Source organism: Tinamus guttatus, unplaced genomic scaffold (genome assembly GCF_059628265.1).
Source record: "Tinamus guttatus ecotype Peru unplaced genomic scaffold, ASM5962826v1 Tinamus_guttatus_pri_ptg000702l, whole genome shotgun sequence".
Taxonomy (NCBI): Eukaryota; Metazoa; Chordata; class Aves; order Tinamiformes; family Tinamidae; genus Tinamus; species Tinamus guttatus.
In genome coordinates this window covers 415,377-441,174 of record NW_028289236.1, presented here as the reverse complement: position 1 = coordinate 441,174, position 25,798 = coordinate 415,377, and the positions used below count along the sequence as shown (strand labels likewise).

At 46.8% G+C, this 25,798-nt stretch overlaps 2 protein-coding genes across 2 annotated transcripts; one reads left to right on the top strand and one right to left on the bottom strand.

Moving 5' to 3' along the window:
• Positions 1-755: 755 nt before the first annotated feature.
• Positions 756-10,356, top strand: ITGB2 (integrin subunit beta 2). Its single transcript, XM_010222364.2, has 15 exons — positions 756-819; positions 1,176-1,264; positions 1,834-2,017; positions 3,105-3,275; positions 3,518-3,759; positions 4,137-4,292; positions 4,909-5,004; positions 5,184-5,273; positions 5,641-5,781; positions 6,197-6,381; positions 7,230-7,474; positions 8,012-8,231; positions 8,666-8,871; positions 9,282-9,448; positions 10,080-10,356. Exons 1-15 carry the CDS (start codon positions 756-758, stop codon positions 10,143-10,145), a joined length of 2,322 nt encoding a protein of 773 aa, XP_010220666.2. The 3' UTR covers positions 10,146-10,356.
• Positions 10,357-13,416: 3,060 nt separating this feature from the next.
• On the bottom strand, positions 13,417-25,696 carry KMO (kynurenine 3-monooxygenase). Its single transcript, XM_010222365.2, has 15 exons — positions 25,611-25,696; positions 24,126-24,195; positions 22,809-22,906; positions 21,712-21,801; positions 20,969-21,017; positions 19,646-19,733; positions 18,523-18,688; positions 18,163-18,234; positions 17,843-17,964; positions 15,715-15,862; positions 15,186-15,243; positions 15,015-15,097; positions 14,412-14,513; positions 14,264-14,323; positions 13,417-13,626 (listed from the first exon to the last, which is right to left on the bottom strand). The coding sequence occupies exons 1-15, from the start codon at positions 25,662-25,664 to the stop codon at positions 13,459-13,461; spliced, it is 1,428 nt and encodes a 475-aa protein (XP_010220667.2). The 5' UTR covers positions 25,665-25,696; the 3' UTR covers positions 13,417-13,458.
• Between the last annotated feature and the right edge of the window lie 102 nt (positions 25,697-25,798).

Sequence of the window (25,798 nt, the reverse complement as noted above, 5' to 3'; positions counted from 1 at the left end):
GCTTCTGTTAGTCATTTTGATTCCTAAATGTGTCATTGGACATATTCCAACATCATATATATAATATATAAACATTTTATTCAGTAAATAATTATATTAACTATTAAAGAATTGATAAACTATTATTTTTTAATTTATGTATGAGTGTGCATGTATGTATAAAAAGTCTAGATGAGCAATACATCAAATTTTGCAGCAGTTTAACTAAATGTGTACAGATACAGTGTACATTCCTGCTTTACTGACATCCACATTTAGTCTGGAAGCTATATTTAGCTGCAGAACAACTTATTTTGTGAGTGCAGGAGCGCTGCCACCCTGAGTCAGCCCACGCACCCGTTCAAGCACGACCGCCCTCTCTGCCCGTTGCAGAGGAGGGAGGAGTGGTATTTCCCTCATGCGCTGCCCTGGCTTCCACGCATCAGCCATTTGGCACCTTTATGGTCACCAGCAAATGAGAGAGAACTGGGATGAATAGTGAAAGAAAACAAGCAGGATATTTCATCCTGTACACAAGTCTTGTGTCTTTGATAGAAGTAATGCCTGGGTAAGGTCATTCAGATGGCATGGCGACCTGCAGGAACAGCAGTGGGGACCAGAGGGCTGTCCAGGGCTCAGGAGCACTTTCACATGCCCAGCATCGTGGCCTAGTCTCTTCAAAGTACTTTAGTTGGGGCCCTTGGGCTTCCTCCTCCATCAGGCACTTTAAGCCCTTGCACGGGGCTGTCACAGGGATGCTTTTTGTCTTGCAGAAAATGCCCCGTGACTGCTACCTCCAGCTGCTGTTGGTGACTTGGGTGCTGCTGCTGTTGCCAATAGGTGAGTCCCACCTGGCCTTCCTTGCTATCTTCCCTCCCGGCACTTTATATGGGCAGTAAAACAGTGGTAGAGGGGAAGAAGACCAAAGACAACAGTGTGACTGTGACCTTGACAGTGACATGGAAGGCTGGAAGGTGGCATATTGCCCCTCAGATGTCAGGGGACAGCAATGCTGGTGAGGACTCTCATATGGCCTACTGCAAGGGCTTGGGAGGTTATAGGTAGAGCGAACTCAGGCCGGTAGGACAATGTGGTGCTTCTTGTTGGGTGTCAGAGCATCCTGTGGCTGCCACCAGTGTAGATGGGGTCTCTCTGGGGGTGCCCAGCAAGCCATCTTTGTGTTGTCTCCATTTCAGCTTTTGCCATGGAATGCACCAAGACCAAGGTGGGGACGTGCAATGACTGTATCCAGTCCGGCCCTGGCTGTGCCTGGTGTAAGAAGCCGGTAGGTCTGCGTGTCCTCAAAGGCCATCAACATCCAGTGGGCAGCTACCACAGAGTAGCTACCCTGCCCACTCCACTAACAGGGCCGTGCCCTGTGGTGAAGGGAGGGGACAGCATCCCAGCTTGTGCCTCAGTGTCTCGCCCCAGCAGCTTCGGGGCAAGCCCTGCCAGTGGCAATGAGCCAGTCTTTCCCAGTTCTCCCATCTTGCTTAGGTCCAGAGGGAGTGACCCAAGTCTCTGCAAACTGCAAAGGAGTGAGATTGTGGCCCCTGTGCCCATGCCAGTACCCACGACCATTTGGCAGGCAGCAGGAGCAATCATCCGCCCTCTGCCAGACATTATTGCTTGCTTACTTGATCTTTAAAAGCAAAATGGTTTTTCATGCTCTATCTGGTAGATGGGGCGAAGAGAGACCTGACAGGCCTGCGTGACAGGCAGGACTTATTCAATCTCACTTTTTCCATCAATAATTCAGAGATGCATCAGACCTAGTTTGGGAGCTGGATCATCTTGCAACATGTCTGTTTTCCTCCCACTGCTGATTTTCCCTGTTGATTTTGCAACATGCAGAACTTCACCAAAGCTGGAGAACCAGACTCTATCCGCTGTGACACCATAGAGCAGCTGGAGCAGAAGGGGTGCCCGCGTGATGACATTGAGTTTCCAATCAATGACATTAGAGCAACAAAGGCCACTGCTTTAAGCGACAAGATACAGCTGACTCCCCAAGAGGTGCACCTGAAATTAAGGACAGGTATGATTTGCCTGGCTCCATAATGATCTTCCAGTTGATCCCTCAGTCTTTGTGGAGTAGAAACCAGAGCTGGCCAATTGTTGCTGCATATGTTACTCACCCAGAACTGAAGTGACTAGTATCAGGAGTTCATCAGTGCAGGGAAACTTAGTGGTCAATCCAATGCTGAGAAAAGGTTAAGTGCCAGAGGAGACAGAGGAGTTATCCACCTTCAGACAGTGACTGAATTTGTGTGGATGGGGAAGATCATCTGACACAAAGTATAGATGGGAGAGGAGAATGCAAGAGAGGAGAAAGACATGAGAGCTCAGGGAAGGCAAGAGTTCCAGAAGAAAGACATGGGTGCGGATGTGAGAACAAGTGAGAACTCAGAGAGGACAAGGTGGAAAAACCTGCTCTTAACTTCATCTCGGAGGTCGTCTGAGAAGAGAGACAGGATTGCAGAACTCTAAAGCGGAAGTGAGAGGGGGTGGAGGAGTGGGGGACACATTCCTAGCAGAACCCTTACATTGGTAATAAAGGGACACAGAGAGGCAAGTTGTGTCTTCTGCAGGCTCCCGAGTGGCTCTCCTGTATGGTGGGAGCAAGCACGAGGCCACCAGGAGGGAAGAGTGTCCTGCAGAGCCCAGCACGGCATCAGGGGATCCTAGACAAGACAGTAATAGGAGGAGAGAGCTGAGAGGGGAAGAAGGCAGGTTTCTTTCAGAGGAAATGGGCATGGTCCTCACAGCAAAAGCCAAGAGGGGCTAGGTTACAGGCTGGTTACAGTCTGCAAGTGGAGCACCAGAGAGACAGAAGTGCAGTGTTAGGAAGTTGGCTGAACTGAGGAAGGAGAAACAAAGTTTGTTGGAGAGGGGGCTGGCCAGGCTGGGGCCACCTTCCTAGGGGAAGGTAGATGAGAGATTGGGCTCTCCCAGCAGCAGGGCTGGTCTCCCATCTGTGTGGGGACGCAGGAGCACGTTGCACGCTTCGTCCTGATTCCCTCCTGAAGACAGGAAGCTCCAAGGAGCGGGGTGAGATTGGGCAAGGCGTGAGACGTGGCAGTGTCTGACCCTGGTGTTGGGGCTGTGGTATCTCTGTCCTTCAGGCCAGCCTGCTACATTTGAGGTGAAATTTCGTCGTGCCATGGGTTACCCCATTGATCTCTACTATCTCATGGACCTCTCTTACTCCATGCTGGATGATCTGGAAAAGGTGAAGAAGCTGGGAGGGGAACTGCTCAGAGCGCTGGAAGCCACCACTCCCTCTCGCCGCATAGGTGAGTGTTTCCTTCATACCAGGCCCTAGCCTGGCCTCTTTTGAACCTCAAAAAACCACAAGACCAGACGGGAGCACAGGGACAGAGCAAGACACAGTCAGTGGGCAGCATAACCTTTCCACTCCAAGGCTGGAGAGTCCACCCGGGCGAGGAATGGGCCATTGGGGAACTGCGCACGGACAAATCCGCATCCTGTCTCTGCTCACCCCTCCTCCTAACACTGCTGCTCTTGAACACCCCAGGATTCGGCTCCTTTGTGGATAAGACAGTGCTGCCCTTTGTGAACACCCACCCGGAGAAGCTGCGGAACCCCTGCCCCAAGAAAGATGAGAACTGCCAGCCCCCCTTTGCTTTCAAGCACATCCTCTCGCTGACTGACGATGCCAAGAAGTTCGAGAGTGAAGTGGGGAAGCAGTCCATCTCGGGGAACCTGGATGCCCCAGAAGGAGGCCTGGATGCAATGATGCAAGCAGCAGTGTGTGGGGTGAGATCTTTTCCTCAGTGTTGTGGTCCTGTGTCTTTTTCACTGCTAACATAACTGCTCGATAGACACAAGGGATGCTTAACTGTGTTTCAAGGCTTGTCTGTCAGGAGTTGGCTTTGTTTCTCTCCAGGCAGACTCAAGCCCATCAAATTTTCAGGACTGTTAAACCCAATGTAAAATATGTAAAAACCCAATTCAGCACTAGAGCAGGTTATAATAAGGGGATACAGAGAGAGTCTCCATCCCGAGCCTCCATCTCTAATCTGTAACCTGCCTCCTCTGGCCCGTCGGCCTTCAGCTGCGCACACGTGCAGCGTGCTCGATGTGAGGATTTACTGTTCAGTGACAGGTTTGAGTGCTGTCCATGCTGCTTTCAGGACTTGATTGGCTGGCGCAACGTAACCCGCTTGCTGGTGTATGCGACTGATGACGGCTTCCACTTCGCTGGCGACGGCAAACTTGGGGGCATCCTCACCCCCAACGATGGCCACTGCCATTTGGAGAATAACATGTACAAAAAAAGCAATGAGCTTGTAAGTACCCTGGACAAGATGCAGGCCCCAAATGGCTCTTCCACAAGGGCTGCTTGGTGACTCCACACCCTCTCCTTGCATTGGCCACTCATCCCATCCCTGGACCCTGCCTGTCGCATCTGCAACAGGAGCACCAGCCCTCCCAAAGGACCTGGTAACTGTCCAGAGGGCCATGGATGCAGTGTCCCCTGCACCTCACAGGTGCTGCAACTCATATGTCGGGCTTCCCTGCTAATGCCTCTGTGTCACTGCTGGGCATCATAGTTTGGCACCCTCTATGTGGCCTGCCCTATAAGGACTCCACCAGCAAAAGCCTTGAGCTGACCTTCTGGGTAATACAAGCAAATCAGAGACATCTTAATTCAAGACACAGCTCCTCTGTGTTTTTTCCCAGCATCATTCCCATAGACAGAATAAAAGCCTGTTATCGAGGCCACAAGATTCCTATCAGCATAGCAAATCTAAAGAGTTGCCTTGAGACAACCTCCAGGCAGCCTCACTACAACAGGCTATTGACCATACTGAGACCCCAGAGGAGCCACGTAACCAAATGTATTCTCTGTTCTGTTGATGGAAAGAGTCTGAACTGAAAGCTGTCATCCTTCTTCTCACACAGGACTACCCATCTGTTGGCCAGCTGGTGCAAAAACTCACCGAAAATAACATTCAGCCCATTTTTGCTGTCACCAGTAAAATGGTGGGCGTTTATAAAGTAAGTAGACTTTGAATGGCCCAGATGCCTAACATCCTCCCCAAGAAGGACAAAAATGGATGTGCGTGTCCTCCCGTCACCAGGTCCTTGCATTGGGCCAAGCATGAGTTGCACTGTCCACTCTGTGCTCCACTGTCATGCATCAGGGGAGATGATTCATGTTTGCTGTCTATTGGCAGAAGCTCAGTGAAATGATCCCGAAGTCAGCAGTGGGGGAGCTGAATGAAGACTCCAGCAATATCATCGAACTCATACAGGTGGCCTACAATGTAAGTGCTGGGTAAAGACACCCCTTGCCTGTCCGACAGGGATTGAAGCTGTGAAAAGCTTCAATTGTGTATCCTCATCATCACAGAATAGAGTAGATGAGCCTGGGGCTTTGAAAACAGGACACATTCATTCCCTCTGCCCACAACAAGCAAGAAGTTTCAATGTCTTCAGTCCCGTTGCCTGCCCTCCCAATCCACAAGGAAGCAGCTGAGACTACAGCTTGGGTTGCTTCCTGCCACCAATTCCCCCACAGGGAAGCGCTGACCTGCAGTGCAGGATGTGTGCCGGATGGATTGCAGTAAACCGCATTCCCTTGGTTTAGTCTCTTCTTGGTCTAATAGCATTTTCTTCATCGTTTCCTCACAGAACCTGTCTTCGCAAATCATCCTGGATCACACCACTCAATCAGATGTCCTAGATATCAAATATGACTCCATATGCAATAAAGGCAAGAATGTCTTGGATGAAGCAAAAGGACGGTGTGACGATGTTAAGATAAATGATGTGGTATGTTCCCTAGTACCGGGAATGCTGCAGAGCTCACAGCACCACTGGCATCTTCTCTTTTTAATGGCAGAAATCCAGTTTGTTGCTCCAGACTTCTTATTCATGTGAATTTAAGGCCAAGAGTTCCCAAAATGCTGCAATTCAGTATTTGCTAATCTATGCATCTCTAGACATTTTGCTGTAGTGCTGGCCAAAAACAAGGCCTGAAAAGGTATTAGGAGCAGCCCTATCGAGCAAACCCTCTAGGGTAGGAGGGTAGCCCCGTAACTCAGTGCAGTCTGACTGGGTTGGTCAAAGAAGCCAGTGCAGTGGCACATCCCCAACCCATGTGGTTGATACCACTCTGATTACTGAAGCTAACTTCTGATCTTTGAGGCTTCTCTTTATTTATTTATTTTTTCTCTGCATCTTCTAGGTCACCTTCAGAGTTAAGGTCACAGCAAAAGAGTGCATTAAAAGCCAGTCCTTCACCATTCGACCACTGGGCTTCACAGACACACTCACCGTTTATGTTGACAGCAACTGTAACTGCAACTGCCATGAAGAGCCCGACCCAAAAGACTGCAATGGGAAAGGCAGCATCGTTTGTGGGATTTGCAGGTAAGTTCTGACAACGCTGATTCAAATGCTGCCAGCAGTGGGGAAGTGCTAGGAGAGGGTAGATGTACCAAGCCAAGAGCAGCTGCAAGTTTTGCTTGGAGAACTGGAGGCCTCATGAGGACCAGCAGAGACGTTTACACTAGACAGTCAGCCATGGCTCAGTTTTGAGGTTTTGCACCAATTTTCTGGTTTAGAGTAGCAGCTTAATCTCCCAGTGACAAGGGACATTATGAGCTACCACCCTTGAAGGAATCTCTTCTGCTTTCCTACAGGCATCCATCAAGCAGCAGAGGCTTTCTGTGGAAATCTCCGTAAAAACCTAATTCCTGGGCTGCAGTTCATGATGGTCCTTAAGCAAAGATAATTATCACTTCATGGTCCCTCACAGACTGAGAGAGGAAAAGACTGGGTTTCCTCAGGAAACACTAAGAGCTCCTGGCAAGAGTTTGGAAATCATAAATATAATAATTATTTCCGGGCAAGCATTTGCATTTGGCATTGTAAAAATAACCAGCTCACCCAGCAATGTTTCTGCGGTTTCCAACTGGTTAAGTTCCCTGCTTGAACACATTAGCACATGCACCACATGCTGCTGCAGATGCGGTGAGGATGCCTGGTGACTCACTTGTTTTCACTGAGCCTGTCCCAGGTGGGCTCTGCTTTAGCCAAGGCCCTAGACTTAGCCCATTGCATACGTACCTGGGCAGGGTATAAGGGCATGGTTACAAATCCAGGGCTCACAGCGCAGCCAGGCTGGTGCTAGGAGAACTTGGCAGAGCAGGTTTACTCCTGGCACTGGCATTTCTTGTGGCCGCTGATCCAGATTCCCTTTTCTCCTTTTACGGCAGCTGCAATTCAGGCTACACTGGGAAGGACTGTGAGTGCGAAACCAAGGGCAAGAGCAGCAAAGAGCTGGAAGGCAGCTGCCGAAAGGACAACACATCTGTCATCTGCTCAGGGTTGGGAGACTGTGTGTGCGGGCAGTGCATCTGCCACACCAGCAACGTGCTTGGCAAGGAGATCTACGGTGCCTTCTGTGAATGCAGCAACATGAACTGCGAGTTTCACAACAGTTTGCCATGCGGTGGCAAAGGTGAGAGCCCGAGACCCAAGACAGTAGTTCATTCCAAGCAAGGATGCAGTACAAGCTGACAAAGCCTGAGCAGCTCTTAGTTTTTCTTTTCTCTTCCTCATCCTCAGTACACCAGAAAAGGTACCTCTGAAGGACACCCATGTCTCTATCCCCATGTATCATTTTGATAGACCAAGGAGTGCTCTGTGACAAATGCAGAAAGATGGGGAAAAAGGGGAACAATATTTGACAGAACAGCTCCCTGTAAACTGTTTCATTAGGCACCTGCAGGATCTTGCTTGAGAGGTCTCCCATGGATCAGATTCTCTGAGCCCTGCAGAGCAGCACTGGAGACATGCCATACTGCAATTTCTCTTGTGGGGGAGCAGATGAGGCCTTGCTAAGTTGTTGTGACTGGCAGGAGTCCAGCCAGTAATGATTGCTGGGCAGAACACTGGTCTTCAACCAGGTGAATGGCTATAGCTTCAGGTGTGTCACAGCTGTGAAGTTTGACTAGGAGCTAGGAACCAGCTCTAAAAGTTTCTACTTTGCCCACAGAGCGAGGGCAGTGCGACTGTGGCAAGTGCAGATGCAAACAGGAGTACCAGGGTAGCGCGTGCCAGTGCAAGAAGTCAACAGACGGCTGCCTGAACATCCGTAGGAACGAGTGCAGCAACCGGGGGAAATGCCACTGCAACCAGTGCCAATGCAATGAGGGCTACCAGCCCCCCTTCTGCGAAGAGTGTCCTGGCTGCCCATCACCCTGTGGCACACACATGTGAGTGACGCGCACGGGGACAGATAGGGCAGGGGTCTGCAAGGACAAGGCAGCCTGCGCATTCTTCCCTTCCCTGGGCTGCAGCAGGCAAGTCAGCACCATGGCTGGCATCGCTGGTCTGTGTCTCAGCCTCCTGAGGAGCTGGTTGGTTTTTATTGCTAAGTTTGGTGCTATGGGTGGCCAGCTGGTCCCTGAATAGTTGTACAGAGAAAGAGAATCTGTCCATCTTCAGTCTGCACAACACCTTGAGACCTTCACCCCTCTCAGAAGCTCCCAGGGCTGGGCCCTAGGGTTTCCCATTTAGGTAGCCCCATGTTAGGGTCACGCAGCCATCCTGCTGGCTGCCATTCTCCCCCCCGGGAGGTCTGAACAGTATAACAGCTCCAGGGTTCCTGTCACTGCAGAGACAAGCCCTGCTTTTGCATGTTTTCCAGTTCCTGTGTGGAGTGCAAAGCCTTCTCCAGTGGACCATTTCAAAAGAACTGCTCTACAGCCTGCAAAAACATCAATACTTCTGAAAAGCCACTATCAGGAAGCAGGCAGTGCAGAGAAAAGGACTCCCAGAACTGCTGGATCACCTTCCGCATGTTCCAGGAGGACGGGGAGGACATCTACACTGTGAACGTGGATCCTACAAAAGGTAATCAAGTCATGCTCTCCACTCCCTTCTTCAGGCAGGTAAACAGAAGAGCCTGCTCTTGCCAGGGCTTATGCCAATCCCCCAAAACACTAAAGATAATAAATACATTGATTCTTTGAACTAAAGGGCTAAATCTAGACTCAGCTGAGGGACCAAAGGGCTGCAAAGCCGTGACTATGCCCAGGGCTTTGCCGCTTTCTCTTGCGACTTTGTGCTCCTAGACCATATCCCCCTTCTGCTGCTGCTGACTGCACAGATCAGAGCGCCCAGCTCTGGCTCCCGGCTGCAGGGCGCAGCCGGCACCCACCCGTGTCCTTCACGGAGCACACAGGTGGGAGCAGCAGCACTGCGGGGAGCCGAGCTGATGCAGCAGGAGGCTGCAGGGAGACACTGCTGTGCTTGTTCTGCAGAGTGCCCGGAGCCTCCCAACGTTGCCTTGATCGTGGGCGGTAGCATCGCTGGTGTGGCCCTCATTGGGCTGGTGCTCCTGCTCATCTGGAAACTCTTGACAGAGCTGTTTGACCGCCGGGAATACCGCAGGTTCGAGAAGGAAAAGTCCAAGGCCAAGTGGAACGATGTAAGAGACCTTTTCTCTGATGATGGGATACAGCTCACAACAAAGACTCTCTCCCCGCTTGTGGGGTTGTTCTCCTCCTCGCCCTGCCTTCACTTGAGCTGGGTCCAGCTAGGCGCAGCCCAGCACCCCACTGAGCAGGGCATGACCTGCCACTGATATGAGGACACGAGATAGGGGTGGGCCCCAGTGAGCTCATTTCAGTGCCCTACCATAGCAGTGCAACTGGAGAAAATAGAGAAATTTCTTAGAAAAGTCAAAGAAATCCCTGTAGGCAAAGAAAGCACCGCACAGAGAATGTGTGGTGGTATCCACTAGGTTGAAAGTAGGAGTGGGGAAGGTCAGAACCAAAAGAAACATCATTTCTGAAGACAGTCACTGCTTGACAACATGCAGAGCTTTGCTGACCTGAATCCTTGCTGCCACCCAGGCTTTGTAGCCTGTTTGGATCTTGCAGGGAGCTAGAGGCATCTGTGAGCTCTTCTGCCAACACTGTGCCATTTGAAGAGGGTGGGGGGCACCCACCTCTTTAACACTTACTTGGAGGGCCAAACGGACCAAGCCTGTGCATGCAGAAATCCATTGTGTGACTGCGTCACACAATGCTTCTGATCTCTCTCTTTCCTCTCTCCAGGCTGATAACCCTCTGTTCAAAAGTGCCACTACCACAGTTGTGAACCCCAGATTCAACGGAGAATGAAATGGAGCAGCACCAGACAGAGCTAGGAGCCACCATTAAATAAATTCCAAGCCAAGGAAAATTCAAACTAAGACTTCCACCTCTTATTCTTTATCCTGTTGGTTTGTTCCCCTCTTCCAAGAGATCACAAGTAAAAGTTGGGCTTTGGCTAAGGGATTGCTCTGTGCCCATCTCCTCACACAGTTCATACTGGTCCTAGTAGACGAGCTGGGAGAAGGGAACAAGTTTTGCTGTGGCTGGGACTACTGAGTAGAATTTTGCCAGTAGGCACAGGCAATGGCTCCTGTGTCAGTCACTGTCTGTCTCAGCTCATGAAGCTAATTGTGTGTGCTTTGTGACAGGACCAAGCCTCCAAATCAGCTTAATGTGCAGTTGATTTGGAGCTGGGATTTCAAAAAAATGCAGGATCTGCTCCATGGCTACTTTGTGCCTAATCTTTATCTACTATGTTGTCCTCTACCATGTTATGTGTGCAGCTTATTTCTAAAGCCCTCACTTCAGAAATTGATGTGGGGGGTCTCCCAAGCTCTGGCAAAAGTACCAGAGGTTTCAGTGAACTCATGGGCAAGAAGGACTGGTGAGTACCTGTGTCTGGAGACAAAGAGAAGCCAGGAAACATGCACTGAATCTTATTTTCCAAATCACCAGCTGCTCCCCAGTGTGGCTCTGCTCTCAGAGCTATCTCTGGGTCCACCAAGTTTATATTTGGGTTCCTGCAAGCTTTGCTTACTCCACGAGGTCTGAAGCCCTCTGCATGACAGGGTGGCAAAGAAGCAACTAGTTAAACTGTGAAACAACAGCAGTCAGAGAATCAAAGAACTCGGATGTGTTGCTGGGTCCTAGCTTCTTCCTCCCCCAGGACTAGATCTCCTTTCTCTGAAAGCCCAGGCACACAGGGCCAGGCAAACTAAACAACCTGCAGTACCAGAGAGCATCTCCAGTTCAGTGATATTTCAAATGGTGCACAATAGTTACTTTTCATGTTGTGGGGTCATTCCAGTTAAATATCTGCATATTTCTTTATGTTTGGGAATAATTTGCCTATAGCTGTATTGGTATTATGTAAACCCCAGTTTGCTCTATGTAAAGTTAATAAAAATTAATATATAAAGCAAATACATGTGACATGCTATGAATCAGGTTCAGGGACAGCAATTGAAATGCCTGTCCAAGAAATTACAAAAAAGTTTTTGTCATCGATGTCAGCATCTCTGGTAGAGGCTGTGCCTGGAGAATTCACTGTCCAAATAAACAAGCTGTTTTACACTAATTTTCCAGCTACATCCCCAAAGATGTTCCCATGCTAGTCAAAAATGACTCACAAAATGATAAAAACCATATCTTTTCCTTGCTGACAGGAACTAACACTGCACCAAGAAATACACGGCTGCTCCCTTAGAAGCCCTGGTAGCTGCGGCACAGAGCGTTGGGAAAGTCACAGGGCCTTGGCTATAGCTTAGGAGTGACACAAGCAACGCAGGCCTTCGGCCCAGCCACAGGAAAGCCCTAGACACCTACAAATGGTCCCTTCCAGACTTGTTTGTCTTCCTGTAGTTGAAACAGTGACCACTTTAGTGTCTGCACCCTCCTAGGTCCACTGCAGCCAACTTCTGTTCCTGAAAGGCAGCTGAGATTGCAGGACATGTGCTTGCTGCCAGCCTCACCATGGGCATGGCCATGGCATAGCCCTGCAGCTGGTACACACCACAAAAGCAGCTCACCAGGGCTTGGGGTCTCAGTCCTGGGGCTCACATGCAGTGCCCACTGCCAGGGAACCAGAGGCTTTGTTACTTGAGTTTAAAGAGAATGCTGCCTCTATCAGCAGCTGAACCAAGGTCTTACTGCTGGTATGGATCCTGCAGTGTAAGCACAAACATATGCGTGGTCAGGAATGCATGTAAGGAGCTTGCACGAGGGATGCAAATGCAGAGATTCAGACCATTTAAAAGAGAAATGCAAACAGGAATTGCAGTAGACAAACATGCATGCTAGGACACTCACAAATGCCAAGCAAGAAAACATAGAGCCAGGAGAGTCCCTCAGGCCTGTTGGTGGTTTTTTTTTTTTTTTTTTTTTTTTTTTGCCTGAGGACTTGGTCAAGCAATCTGTGGAGACTTGTGTGCAAAAATCAGGAAGATTTCTCAGCCAGATGCAAAATGAACCTTTCCCTATGTTTGAAGCTTTGCCCCAGGATCTGCTTTAAGTTTCATTTCCACCAAGAACAAATGAAACATATTTTCTTTGACTTTGGGGATGGGGAGGGAGGGAAGGAAAAAAAAAAAAAAAAAAAAAAAAGCTTTCAAGCCAAAATCTTGCAAGCTCTATTTCTGAGCCCCAAGTAGCTTATATTATCAGCTTCACCTGAAATACAGCATCTCTAAGTACAAGAACACACTAACCTGTACACAGATGCATGCTCATGTTCACACATGCAAGCTAGAGGCACAAAGCTGCTTTTATTGGCATGGTGACTGCTCAGTGTGAGGGGGTTCAGGAGATCTAAGGAAACCCTGGAAGCACCTACCTTCACAGCAGATGGACAACAGCAGAGTTACAATGAACGTGTCTTGATGGAAAAAGCAAGAGAAAGGTTGCGAATTTTAAATAATATTTTTAAAGACAAAAAATATAAACAACTCTTAATTGATGTGGAAAATACTAACAATGTAACAAGAATACGTTCCTTCAACAGATTGTTACTAAATTATTTCAGAAACATGATTTAAGAGGAAGGAATTCCCAGAGTGCCCTGAAATGAGGTTTAAAATTTTCTGTGAATGCCGTTGCTGAAGGCAACAGTAATGCAGGAAGGCAAATCCATTCTTGACAGTACTACTGCTTTCCTGAGGTAATGCTCATCTAAAATCATTAGGAAGCTTCTGACCAGGTATGTCCATCCTGGAGAGACACTTGGTAATGCTATGAGTCTGCTCAATGTGAGAGATGCAAGTGTATCAAGCAGTCTCATTCCTGCAAGCCAGACTTCCTGAATATGATCATTAGCACCCTGAGATACTTGAAGATATCTCTACACCAACTGGGAATCAAGAACCCACTGAGATAAGCTACTCCCAAAGGCATATTGGGAGATAAAAGGAGGGAAAAACTAGATTTTGATAAGAACAGAACTTCATATAACAGACTGGGAACCCTGACCAATTTAAGATAGAGAGGGATCACCGCTCCTCAGCGGGAAGAGAGGAGAATGTAGGGTTACAGGAAGTCCCAGTCATGTTCCAAGAGAAACAACATCATGGAACTGAGCCAACTGCCCATGCCATCGCTTTATTCCATGTAGGAGCTCCCCTTACATTTAAGCCATTTGTGTGTTGAAGGACAATTTTCCAATATTCTTGAGATGGTAGGACCAGCCCCACAGGTTTTCTACATAGAAGTCAGTATCTCGCGTCAGCCACTTTAGTAGCAGATACATGCCACTCAGTCCTGCTGCCCCCGTGACAAAGAGCCCTCCATTAATTACCTGAAAATGGAAGAGGAAATCCAGGTGTTGTCACAAGTTTACTTGTACCTTATGGCATCAAGTGAGAGATAGGCAAGTTGCTTGAAGTCAGCAATCAGGGCCTGCAACCAACTCTCGCAGAGCTGGTAAAGTTCCAGATATCCATTCCTTCTTCCCAAGCAGGGCCAAGAGCTGCCATGTGGCCACATATAGCATGGGAAGCTAAAAACAGGTCACCTGCCACTGCTCTCATACTGCATCACCTTCTGTCCCTACTGAAAATAAGTCCTCAGGCAGAATGATAACGCAAACCTCCCACCCAAACAGCTCCAAGCACTCTTCTACCTGACACCAGCTGAACTAGCAGCCCTGGCCCAGCACAGCATCAGGACAACACCAGCCACCCCAGTGATGCGACGAAAAGTAGCTCCAGGAGCAGGGAACTCCTTGCACCAGACACACATGCAGGGAAAGCGTGCTACCCTGCATGCAGTGCGGAGCCCTCTGGGCTGTTCTCAAACAACCGGGGAGCTTTAAATCCAGCTTCCTATGTCTTGTGACCAAAACTCTCATCCCCACAGCTGAGCGGTGCTACCACAAAGGACACAGAACTCATGAGGCTCCTGGCACAGAGAAAGAGACATCAGCTTTGACTAACCTTTTTCTGCCACTTCCAGCGCTGCAATGCTTCATGGTAGCGTATTCTGGTGAACGTGACCTGAACAGATAGCAGGAGCAAGTCACTATCTCAGAAATAACTGAGAGCAGAAGGGTCAGGGAAGCAGGGACAGAACAGCTGGCCTCACCATGGTGTATAGCGGGACGATGGTGGAAGGCATGAGCGCGTGGAGGAAGTTGTCCACGTGCTTCCGGAAGATGAACCACATTGAATTCACATGCTCTCGCATCTGCAACAGAACAACCAAGCTGCTTTAGAAGATACCCCTGCTCCTCGCTAGCTCTCCCTGGGCCTCTCACTATCACAGGAAGCAGTGCTATGGAGAGCAGAGCCTCCCCAGCTCTAGGGTTGGTCAAAAGCTCTTAGGCTAAGTTATATTAGTGTGAGGACTGTCAGTTCAGCAAAGGTTCTGGGAAACAGTATCAGGGAAAGGGTGCCTACAGCTGCCTTGCCATCATTGTGTGATGATACACACACACATTAGTGAGTAGGAGAGTGACATTCAAAGCCATCTCTTAGCTTTTCTCCAAGCACTCAGGTCTGCACAGAGTGCAGAACATCCTCAATGCAACTGTAGGTAAACACAGACTCAGGAAACTCCTTTGCACAGTAAAACTGGAACTCTGGGAGGACTCAACTACTCTGCTCTTCCCTCTATCTAAGTGCAAATTCTTCAGTTAACAAGGCAGCACATTACTGCACACGCAGACCCCATGGATTGCTCACCTACCTCTATATAATTGTACATGGCTAAATCTGAGATTGCATGGTCGTCTGGCACCCTCAGCCTGGAGAACTCAGGAAGGCAAGCACCTGGGAAAAAGCAGCAGCACCACAATTAGCTCCACAGGATTGCCAGTCTGCTTTGGCCAGTAGAGGACTCTTACTCTGTCTCACTCACCAAGGTCATTGTGGAATTGGTCCATTAACTCATCAAAAACCAAACAATCCTCAAAGCCCTGTGGGAAAAATTGGAAGGTAAATAAACAGCAAGAATCTTGTACTTACAAAAAATGCCCTCAAGAATGCTTAGCAGGCATAACCTATTAACATGTGTGGGTTCACACTGACCAATGTATTTTAGAGCAGATTCTCCCTGCAGCCTACAACACCAAGGATATTATAGAAAAATGGTAGAGTTGTCTTTCTCCACAGCCTGGGGCTCCCCTGCTGGATCATCCTCCCAGGCAAGTCCCTTCCTCATAAGCAGGCAGCGCCACCTTGTCCTTTGCTGCCCAGAGTACCCAGCTGGATCACCAAGTTAACTGACACAGTCAGGTGGAATTCAATTCCCGTCAAATTCACAGAATGCCACACCACGGGACAAGCCAGCCTTCAAATGTTATGTAGTTACACTCTTAAATGAGGCATTTCTGCATGAAAAGAGTGAAGACCCAGCAGATGAAGGCCAGGGAAGACCATGAACTTACTGCATTCATGCCTTGTCCATAGAAGGGCACAACGGCGTGCGCGGCATCTCCCATCAGCACACACCGGGAAGCAATGTGGTAGGAAGAACACTTCACAGATATCATGGCCTGGGCTGGCAGCAAAAAGTAATCACGCTTCAGCTCTCGCCTTCAGGCAAAACAGATACTTCACTTGATGGTACCACAAGGGGCAATGAGAACAAATCATGCTGCATCGAAGCTCAGAAAGGCAGGGTTACTGTCACTCAGTCAGCCTTGGGATGCAAAAATCACACCTAATTTTGGGGTATTTATGCTGGAAAAAAAGATTTGGAAGCCAAAACACTCATTCCATTAACTCCACACTGAGTTAAGCAAGGATACCATAGGTATGTTCTGTGATGTGATTTTATAAAAACAGAAAGCTTCGCTTCACACAGACATACCACAATACATTCGGATCAGTCTTACTCAGAATGGTACTAACACTGCACACTGCTCACTCCTACCTCAGGATTACAGTGAGAGATGGAGATGGTTGTGCTTGCACAACCCCATTCAGCAAAATATCACATCTGCTCAAAACACTGCGTCTAATGAGGATCGAGCATCTGCTTAAAGGTTCCCTGAAAACAGTTCTTTAAATGTCCTGCCAGGTACTCTGTGTGAGTGTGTGCACATGCATAACTTTCAACAGAATCCAAATATTTTGCCTACAGGCTAAGTTCTGCATACACAACTTGCCCACACGAGTTTCACTGACACCAGTCCTCTTACTGTGTGCACACGTGGACATTGTTTCTGTAGGAAGGACGTATCCAGAGGATATCCAAGTTCCTAAATTTTTATGTAAGGTCCATGATTCAGACTACTTAAAAGAAAATTAAACTATTTAATACAATTTAATATCAGTTGAAGAAAGCCAGTAACAGTTATGCTACAGAGCAGAAGTTTTAATTACACTGGATGAAGCTCCAGCAGCTGTGGAGCCTCCTTTTTTTGTAGGAGAATGAGGACACAGTGCACAGAGAAACTCTCATGTGGGCTCAGGCTGGAAACGCTGGGCAATGTCCTCACTTCCGTCAGGAAGCTCAGGAGAAGCAGGATGCACTGGGCCTAGGGGCAGAGCACCAGCCCCACACTGCTGCCCCTGTCCTGTTGGCCTAGCACGAGAACCAACCAGGGCCCCCACTGGGAGCAGCACGCTGTTGGGAACCATCTGCTCCTATAACCCACAAACTCAATATTTATTTTAGCCCTGCTGTCAATAAATGTCAGACTTTTAGTCTGTGGGTTTGGAGTGTTTGTTTTGGCTTTTGTTTTGGCCAAACATGATACCTGCTAGACCAGCTTTTTCTCGGTCTGTTAAAATCTCCGTGTGTTTGTCCGAATACTGAACAGCAGGACTGCCTTTTTGCTGTTCTTTTCTACGCACAACCTTTCACTCAGCTTTAGTGGAGTCACTTTATCCACCTAACTCCGTAATCAGAAAGACTCAGCTCATGAACAACTAATCCCTATAGCATCCCTCAAGTTTAAAAACAGCTTTGTTGTGAAGTTTCAAGAACTTATCAGGAGTATCCCTGAGCACCTTGAGGTTCCCAAGCTTCACTTTGGATGGCCTGCCTCCTCTTAAAGCTCTACAGGGCAAACAGAGGACCACACATTGGGAGAGGATATGGATACTTCTAGTTCTGGATCACTGATGGCCTCAGGGCCTATATTCTCATGATACGTCAGCCCAGCTCACAGCTCTTCCACTTCTTCTCCGGTGCCAGGTTAAGAGCTGCAAGTCTAGAAACGTAGCTCCTGGAGCTAGCAGGACTCTGGCAGCCACTACCTAGCCACTTTGCACTGCCTGAGGAACAGCAGGACCACAGTGCAGCAGGTGGCCTGGCCTGCGCGTTTTGTCTAAGGCGCCGCTCACATACCATCCACAACCTCAGGGAGGAGGGCCAGGCCCTGCCGTAGCACAAGGTCATCATTTCAGTGAAGAAACAGGGCAGAGAGTCTGTTCACTCCCCACCTCTTTCAGACCTACAGCTTCACCAGGAAGCTCAAGAGAGCTGTAACCCTCTGGCTTATGGACATGCTCCCTGCTTTTTTATAGTCTTGTGTTGATTACTAAGAAAAAGATGAGAACACTTACTCTCCAATGAGGGGAATAGAATCTGGAAAGTAGGTCTGGAAAAAGTCCAGTACTTGCTCGCCAGTTGTGAGCTTCTCAAATTCTTCAAAAGGCATGAAGAGAGTGCAGGTGAAGGACTTGTCCTGCCAGTCAGAGAGGAGATTTATAAAAAACCAAGAAACCACAGAGAACATCTGATGCCTGGATCAACAGTACAGGGTCCAGTCTGTCTGTTATCTGGAAATCACAGAGACCAGCTTGTGTAGTGGGAAAAACTGCCCAGCAGCCCCATTTCCTATGATGTGCTTATACCCCAAGGAAGCGTGGCCATGAGCTATTACCATGTTAGGCAGTGCAATCATCATGAAGGTGTTTCTGGGCCAGATATGGAGGTAGTTTGGTTCCATGGCAAACTGAAATAAAGATAAAAAAAAAAAAATCATTTAGTGCCCCTGATCAACTCTGCTCAGCTTATCTAGACCATCCACTGGTTTCTTTCTGTATCAGCTCATGAGTTTCCATCCTCTTACACCATAAGAGGATGCAATGATCACTGGGCCTCTCCCCAGTAAAGGAGTACCTGATACTTCAGTGAGACACGTGGCAGGAAGAACGTGTAGGGAAAACAGGCTGGTTTGTTATCTCTGATGTCCCCACAGACATAAGACAACTGTAGCAACCCTTAGGACAGACATACTTACGTCTCCATCCTTGGGCGGGATGGTCAGCTCCATGTAGCCGTGAGGGATGTACTCATGACTGTAGTTAAAGCGCGTTTGCCTCATGAACTGCTTTCTGACAGTCGAGAAGGCTCCATCGCATCCCACAATGAGATCGTAGGTGACTTCTACAGGTAGCTGGTCAGCACTGAGAGGCGAGAGTCCATTGGAATTATCCTGCCACAAATGCTAGGCCAGGACAGTGCACCAGTCCAGCATAACTGAGTACAGGGGATTTTTTTTTTTTTTTTTTTTTTGTAATTTTGCTACAAAAATAACTCCACAACCTGCAGCATTTTTAATATTTTTAATCTTTTAGGGGTTGAGGAGACTGTTTTTCACTAAGAAGATCAGTGTTACAAACAATTATTATTCTGTAGACTTTCAAAAGCTGCCAAAGACCCTACCATATATATTTGAACACACAGCAAATGCTACTAGTATAATGTCGTTATTTCCCAGAGCCGGTATTTGCAGGTAGCCTCCCAGGACCCTGAGCTACAAAGCTAATCTTAAGACTTCAAATCAAGAAACTAACCTTTCCAAAGCCTGTCATGCACAAGCCTGCTTTAATGACTAAAATGTGGATTTATGAGCTCTGCTGGGTTTGATGCAACATCCCAGCACTGGTTAGAATGACTTGATAGTTTCAAAAGATTGCCATTTAAATTTCCTAAGAGGAGGCACACCTTGGAGACTCAGCAGGAAGGTTTTGTTTGACTGCGATGGGAACACAATCAGAATGCTTAATGCAACGATGCAACAAGGTCATCACTTTTTCTCCTTAAAGAGCAATCTGTCCCTGCCAGAGCATGAATACCAATGCTCTGAAGGCAGGCACATTTATTCCCTGCACAGATCAGCAAATATGTGCATCTAGCTTATTGTTGGTCCATCGAGAGGTTATAGAGTTGCTTAAACATTTTCAACCTCCCTGTGAACCCTGCTTTGACGTCTCTGCCTCCCAAAGCAGACACAAAGTTTTGTCCACTCAGGAATAACACTAGTTTTAAACTGACGTTGCTCAATTGTTTGAGCTTTTATGAATTATTAAGCAAAAAGTAACTGAGAACAGCACTTTATCCTGGGCTTGTACAGGGATTACCTTTTTATGGTTAATGTCCCTAACTCTGCATTGCACTCCAGGAGTTTGTGTCCAAAGTACAGTTTAGTGTTGGAATACTTCTCTGCAGCTGTGAAAAGTGAAAAAAAAAAGAAAGAAAGAAAAAAAAAAGAAAAGAAAAAAAAAGAAAGAAAAGAATAAAAAAGAAAAGAAGAAAAATAAAAGAAAACAGAGTTGTCATGACCCTAAATATTTCCATGGGATCCCTAACCGACAAGGGCTTTTACTAGTAGAGCAATAATAGGAAGGAGGCAGCACACACTACAGCATACTTTTTCAAATCTGGTGAAAATAATTTATAAAGTACAATAAATAAGAGTTCTCTTTTCCCCCATGGTGACATGAATATTCACCTGTCTCCATCATCACTAGTATAGAAAGACTGAAAGCTGCTTTGCAGTCAATGGGAAATTTGGAGAAATTTGGCTTTGACCCTATGGATTTCACATTTTGACACACGCTGCAATTTCTACCCAGACAGTACTTGAAAAGCTGCGAAAAATGCTGCAGAAGCTGCAGTGAGAAGCTTCTTTAACTGAAATAATTCTGAGAAATAAACTCTTACTTGGGGAACTGAAACAATAGTCCAGTTCAGTTCCCTGAGTAAAAGTCCAGCCAAGAGGCAAACACATAAAATGCTGCTCAGGTATTTCTGTGTATGCAAAAGGTCTCAACAAGGGTTGTTTTAATGTAATTTTGCATAAGAAAAACGGCAGAAAAAATAGCCCAAAGGAAGAAAAAGAAGATTGCAAAGAAGCAACAGATGCAGCTGCAGAATTTTGGTTAGCACAACACTGAACACATCCAAGGAAACAGGACTTTGCATGCTTTTGCAAACAGAGAGGATTGCATCAAAGACAGCAGTTTCTCATACATATATATATATATATATTTAAAAAAAACCTCCCAGATGTTAACCACAAAGGTAAAAGAAATAATGCTTTTTCTTATTGAATTTATTAGATGATTCCTAACTCAGCAAACTGTTCAATTAGCACCTCACATACTCAAAAGATGGATTATTGTTCCTATTCACCCCAATCCTATGCAGAGCACATAATTAACAATAGAAGAAATAACTTCAGCATATCTTTATCTCTCTAAGCTTGTAAGACAGCTCCTTGCTTGTATTTCATTTCATATCTGTTGCTTTCACTTCCATTTATATGGCATTTGATTCTTGGTTCGACAGCATTTAAAATGGCTTCTTAAAGCAAACTTCTACTTCTTTCATTCTTAAGACAAACTCTTAAGTTCTCAGGGAAATGAGTGCACAAGTATTCACAAGAACACTTGGAAACTTACCAGTTAACAGCTGTCTGTTTAGGTTTGCTCTGTCCACAGAGAGAATGTACTGGGAAAACAAACAAACAAAAAAAACCTCACACAAACACAGATAAACAATGAGTTTAGGAAGTCTTCTAAAGACCGTTTTGCACAAACATATGAGAACAACTCCTTGAAGAGTCCCAGTGACAGCCCCACTGGGACTGGGACAGGCACTTCAATCTCTCCCCTCTCACAGCATCTTTTCTAAGAGCACGAACACCAGGTTGGATTTGTTTTCCAGCAGTGACCTGTTTTCTATGAAATGGGGGCTGGTGGGAGAAAAGGGGAAGGTAATTGAAACAGCAAGGCTGTTTCAACTGTATTGCTGTATATTCCAACTGTATTGCACTGACTGGGCCTTTGAGACAAGCTTTGTGAAGAGTTATGGGAATCAAAATTTATCTGCTTTATGTTTTCCAAAAAAAGGTAAAGGAAAAGTAAAACTTTACTTGGAGGCATGGGCAGTCACATCAGTTTGCAAAGGCTTGCAAATCTGATGATGCATAAAGCAAATACCATCTATTGTCTCAGGATGGGGTATTAGCAAATCCTGAGATGGCGGTAACTGAATTTCTTCACAGATTGGTTACCTCAGTCATTGTGGATGCACTTTAATCCCTGTTCTGTGGGCAGCTGCTACCCATCACACAGAGCTGTAAACAAGTCCAAAGATCCCCTTTGCCCTTGGAAGTACTTCAGGAATGACAGAACACCAGTACCTGGTTCTTCTTCCCATAGGGGATTGAATACTTTTTCCCTGTAGGTGTATGTATCCTCCTTGCCCGCATGGGAATGCCTTTGGACACGATCTAAAATTGAAAGGGAACAGACTACAGTCTTCTGGCAAGTGAGCTGCTAAAGATCAGGATGCTAACCACTAACATCCTCCTCTCCATAAACACTGTATGCAGTGCAACAAATGGTGCCAGAACTAGACAAATGGGATGCTCTGCGCTCATACGTTTTTGTGTCCCTAGCAGAGTTACCATAGAAAAGTTTACAAGGCTACAGACACAAAGTCACTGTGTTTTACTAAGATGATTTACAAGCTCATTCTCACGAAAATCAGCGTGAGTGATTTTTGGACTGAAAGGAAAAAAACCCGAGGGTATAGGAGTAGGGGAAAACAGAGCCAAATTACATCTTGCTGCTGGGATATGAGCTGTCAAAACCTGGGCTCCATCTTTACACAAATCCAGGGGGACAGGTTGAAAGATCACATCAGCGTGAACATCTGGATTTTAAATGGTATTGAGCACTCTAGAGAAGAGGCCAGGCTCTGAGCCAAGCGCAGCATAGAGAAAGTACAGCACACCCAGGCACCAGTCCAGAGTGTGTGATGAAGGCAGGGAAAAAGGCAGGCCTAGGCTCGAGGAATTATGAGAAAATACAAATCTGAGCATTTCAGAGGTGAAAATAGTTTCTCTCCAGTGACTTTTCCCTCATGAAGGTGACAGTAAACATGGCAGAAGAGCACAGAGGAAAGATAAACACTGGAAGAAGCTATTTGTCCAATGGCCTTGCAATGGATACCATGACAAACGAGCACCCTCTGTCATGAGGTCTGCAGGCCTCAGCAGAGCCCCAGTTACTTGGGGATCAGGGTTGCAGCCTCCAGGGCAGGTGAACTAGCCCTCTGCCACAAGGCAATGAACAGCCAGACTGCTGGTATGCAGCAAGGAAAGGTCTATCTCAGCCCCCTTGAAACCACACCTGGGCCTGCAGTGACACTGCAGCGCTTAGGGAGCAGAAGGGAGAGAGCCCATCCACCACCAGCCTGAGTCAACAGCATCTTAACTGGGAAGGAGGAGGATACCTCATCTTCCATCCCCACAGCTTTGAGGGCCTGGCGTCCTCTGTGGGAGAGAGCCAAGTTAATGCTTCTGCCCCGGGCAAAACTGGCCACTCGGATATCTGCACAGAAAGAGAAAGAGGAATGTATTACACAAATGTCTATACGGCCTGTGCAGGTCAGAGCCCAGGTTGGGCTGCATCTCCCGTGATCTCCAGTGACACCAGGCCAGGGTAAGGTCTGCAGTCACAGCAGCTCCAAAAGAAAGTCACTGACTGAACACAGTTTTGCTGGAGTACAGTTATAGCTCTGGCACTGAAGAACCGGGGCCTCTCATACTCTCCCTGCAATGACATTGGTCTCCACGTCAGCATTCTCCCTGCGAAGGTTAGACCAGGACTACTGAGCTGTTTGTCCGGGACACTTGTCAGAGAAACGACGAGGTGTCCATGCCCCCACAAGGAGAAAAAGGGCCCTAGATGCTGCTGATGAGCAGGGGCTATTCAAGGTACTACCTGAGTTTCTGAATGCGAGCTGTGATCTTTCTTGTCCTCAGACATCATCTGTTTAAGAAATACAAACACTGCCATGTTTCTGCCAAGGCAGATAGCCCTGCTGGTGGCCACACACTTCTGTGTGCCAGGGAAGATTGCTCTGAGAAATGGAAACACTCCCCTCTGTGCCAATACTGTTTTAAAACAGTGAGGCTGTTACACTTTAAAAAGTCTTTCCACTTCTTAATGGTTTCTGGAGCTGCAGCTTTCTTCCAGTGATAGCCTTTGCCACTAGCCTCACCAGAAGGCAAGGTCAACCTACTTACTCAGCGTGGATTCATTACACCTAATCACAGAATACAGGATCGCTCTTCTGACGGAAGTCACTTCCACTCCTGCTGCCAGCATGCCTTCTTTCCCACCGATTACAGTGCTTGTAAGTCAGTGCTGTTAATCCTAATAGACAACAACCCGAATATATCAAAAGTAATTGCTCAAATTTCCTACTCAGCTTGTGATAATGGCACCAACCTGTAATTCTTAAAATTGAGGCCAACTTTCAAAAGTGGGGATTTAAGAATCAATATTTAAAGGGGATCAATTTAGTAACTCTGTGGCAGGTTTTATCCACACAAAATGGCATATTTCAAATAAATGTTTCACTCTACACATAGAAGCTAAAGGAAAGAGCAAAAATAATATCCTAAAAACAATTCTTCCACATTCTGTTTCTTGTTTTTCCACTTTCAGTGTGCTCACGCAGTTCCATTTTTGCTTTTTTTTAAGGAATTGCTGTAAGTAGAGAGGCACCAACATATTAATAAAGCAATAACTAGACTGGACATACCTTCTCTGGCTTCATAAATGTCAACATGGAAACCTCGTCTGGCAAAGAAACAGGCATTTAATGCACCCACCTACAAGAGAAACATGGGGGATTTTCCTGGGTACAGAACAGTTTTCGGCGCACAAGCAGGCTCCCTACTCCTCTGTGGACTACATTTATCTTCTTGTTAGAATCCAGGATGCTGCACTATTTCCTCGTAACTGACTCCAGGAAGCTAGACTGACCTACTTGTATGAAAGCAAAATATTACCTTAAAAATAAAGCTATATATGCCCTGTTTTATATTTAAGTGGAAGCCACTAACTTCTCTATATCCCACCTCACTGTACTCCTATTTTTCTCCATTAAATCATGTCAGAACAAGAACTATGGATTCCTTATTTCAGCATTCTGTTTGAGCAGCATGGGGATCAAGATGCTAATGGCCTAATACAAATCCAACAAGAGATTTAGATGGTTTCACACTCCATGTTGTCTTTTAAAGTCAACCCACTCAGCAGCTAGCAACAGAAGAAAATTGTGTCCAAAGAGTGGACAGAGGATAGTGTTTTCTTTTAGCCTGGTAATTATAGGCCTACATTAGGAGAATGGTGACCAAGCATTTCACATTAGCAAGTGATTTGCTTAAAACCAGAAACAGCCAAGAGGCCAGATGATCTCCCAGAGAGCCCTGTTTAATATATTTTGAAAGGGCAGAACCTGACTTGCATTTTCCCAACATGTGGCCCCCTTTTCAGAGAGAGCAGGGCTCTAACAGTGCAACCATTCTCCGTGCTGCTATGTGAGTAATGCCCAAGCGAGGGTTGTAGCTTAGTACCTGAGCCACTACTATTCTACTTGCCAAATGCCTTGAGAAAAGGGCTCTTTGGGCAGCAGGATTTATTTGCTTACACCATTTCAGGCAAGTGCTGTACCTCTTGGACTGGGCTCATCAACGTGTTTCACTTACACTAGTATCTGCACTGACACCTGTGGTGTCTTTAAGATCATTTCAAAGAGCAATACTCTTAGCAGAGAATCCTAAGAATCCTGCACAAAAAGGTCTCGCTATTTCTCACAGTGGTAACTCAAATAACTCCTTGACAATAAAATATTCCTTTTCTGGAGAAAAAAGCACAGTGGAAGAAAAGGCTGCGTTGAGATCTGAACTCCGGAAAGGAGATATTTTTTCCCTAATTTGCAAAACAAAGCAGTGAATGAACTATGCTATGAGAAAGTAAATCTCACAAAAAGGAAACAGATAAAGTAGACAAAGAAGCTGGTTGCATTTCAAACATATCCTCCCTCTCCTATTGACCTGTCCCCATTGCATTAATTCTCTGTGTAGACAAGCTCACTTTTGTTCCTGTAGCTGCCTTTCCAGAAGACTTCATGGTCAAGCTCAGCCCAGAGGAGTGTTCACCCAGCCTATACCCAAACAACACTGCCATAGCCCAGACTCCCAGACAGATGCAATGAAATGAGAGTCAAAAACATGTATCCTACCAGACCACCTCCAACAATGGCTACTTTCTTCCCCTGTGTATCATGTGGCTTCATTGCTGCAGCAGCCTCCAAGGAGCAAGTTTTTACTGCTACTAGGTCACATGAAACAAATACCTCTTCTTGCTTTGCTGCTGTCAGAGGGGAGGAGAAAATAAAGGAAGTGGGTGGCTGAGTCATGCCCTTTTTCT

Coding starts and splice junctions, on each gene's coding strand:
- ITGB2 (XM_010222364.2), top strand. CDS start 756: ATGCCCCGTGACTGCTACCTCCAGCTGCTGTTGGTGACTTGGGTGCTG. Junction 3,760..4,136: donor TGCAAGCAGCAGTGTGTGGG/GTGAGATCTTTT, acceptor TGCTGCTTTCAG/GACTTGATTGGCTGGCGCAA. Junction 9,449..10,079: donor CCAAGGCCAAGTGGAACGAT/GTAAGAGACCTT, acceptor TCCTCTCTCCAG/GCTGATAACCCTCTGTTCAA.
- KMO (XM_010222365.2), bottom strand. CDS start 25,664: ATGAAGCCACATGATACACAGGGGAAGAAAGTAGCCATTGTTGGAGGT. Junction 18,235..18,522: donor TCCCGCCCAAGGATGGAGAC/GTAAGTATGTCT, acceptor TCTTTATTTCAG/TTTGCCATGGAACCAAACTA. Junction 14,514..15,014: donor CCATGTACAATTATATAGAG/GTAGGTGAGCAA, acceptor GTTCTGTTGCAG/ATGCGAGAGCATGTGAATTC.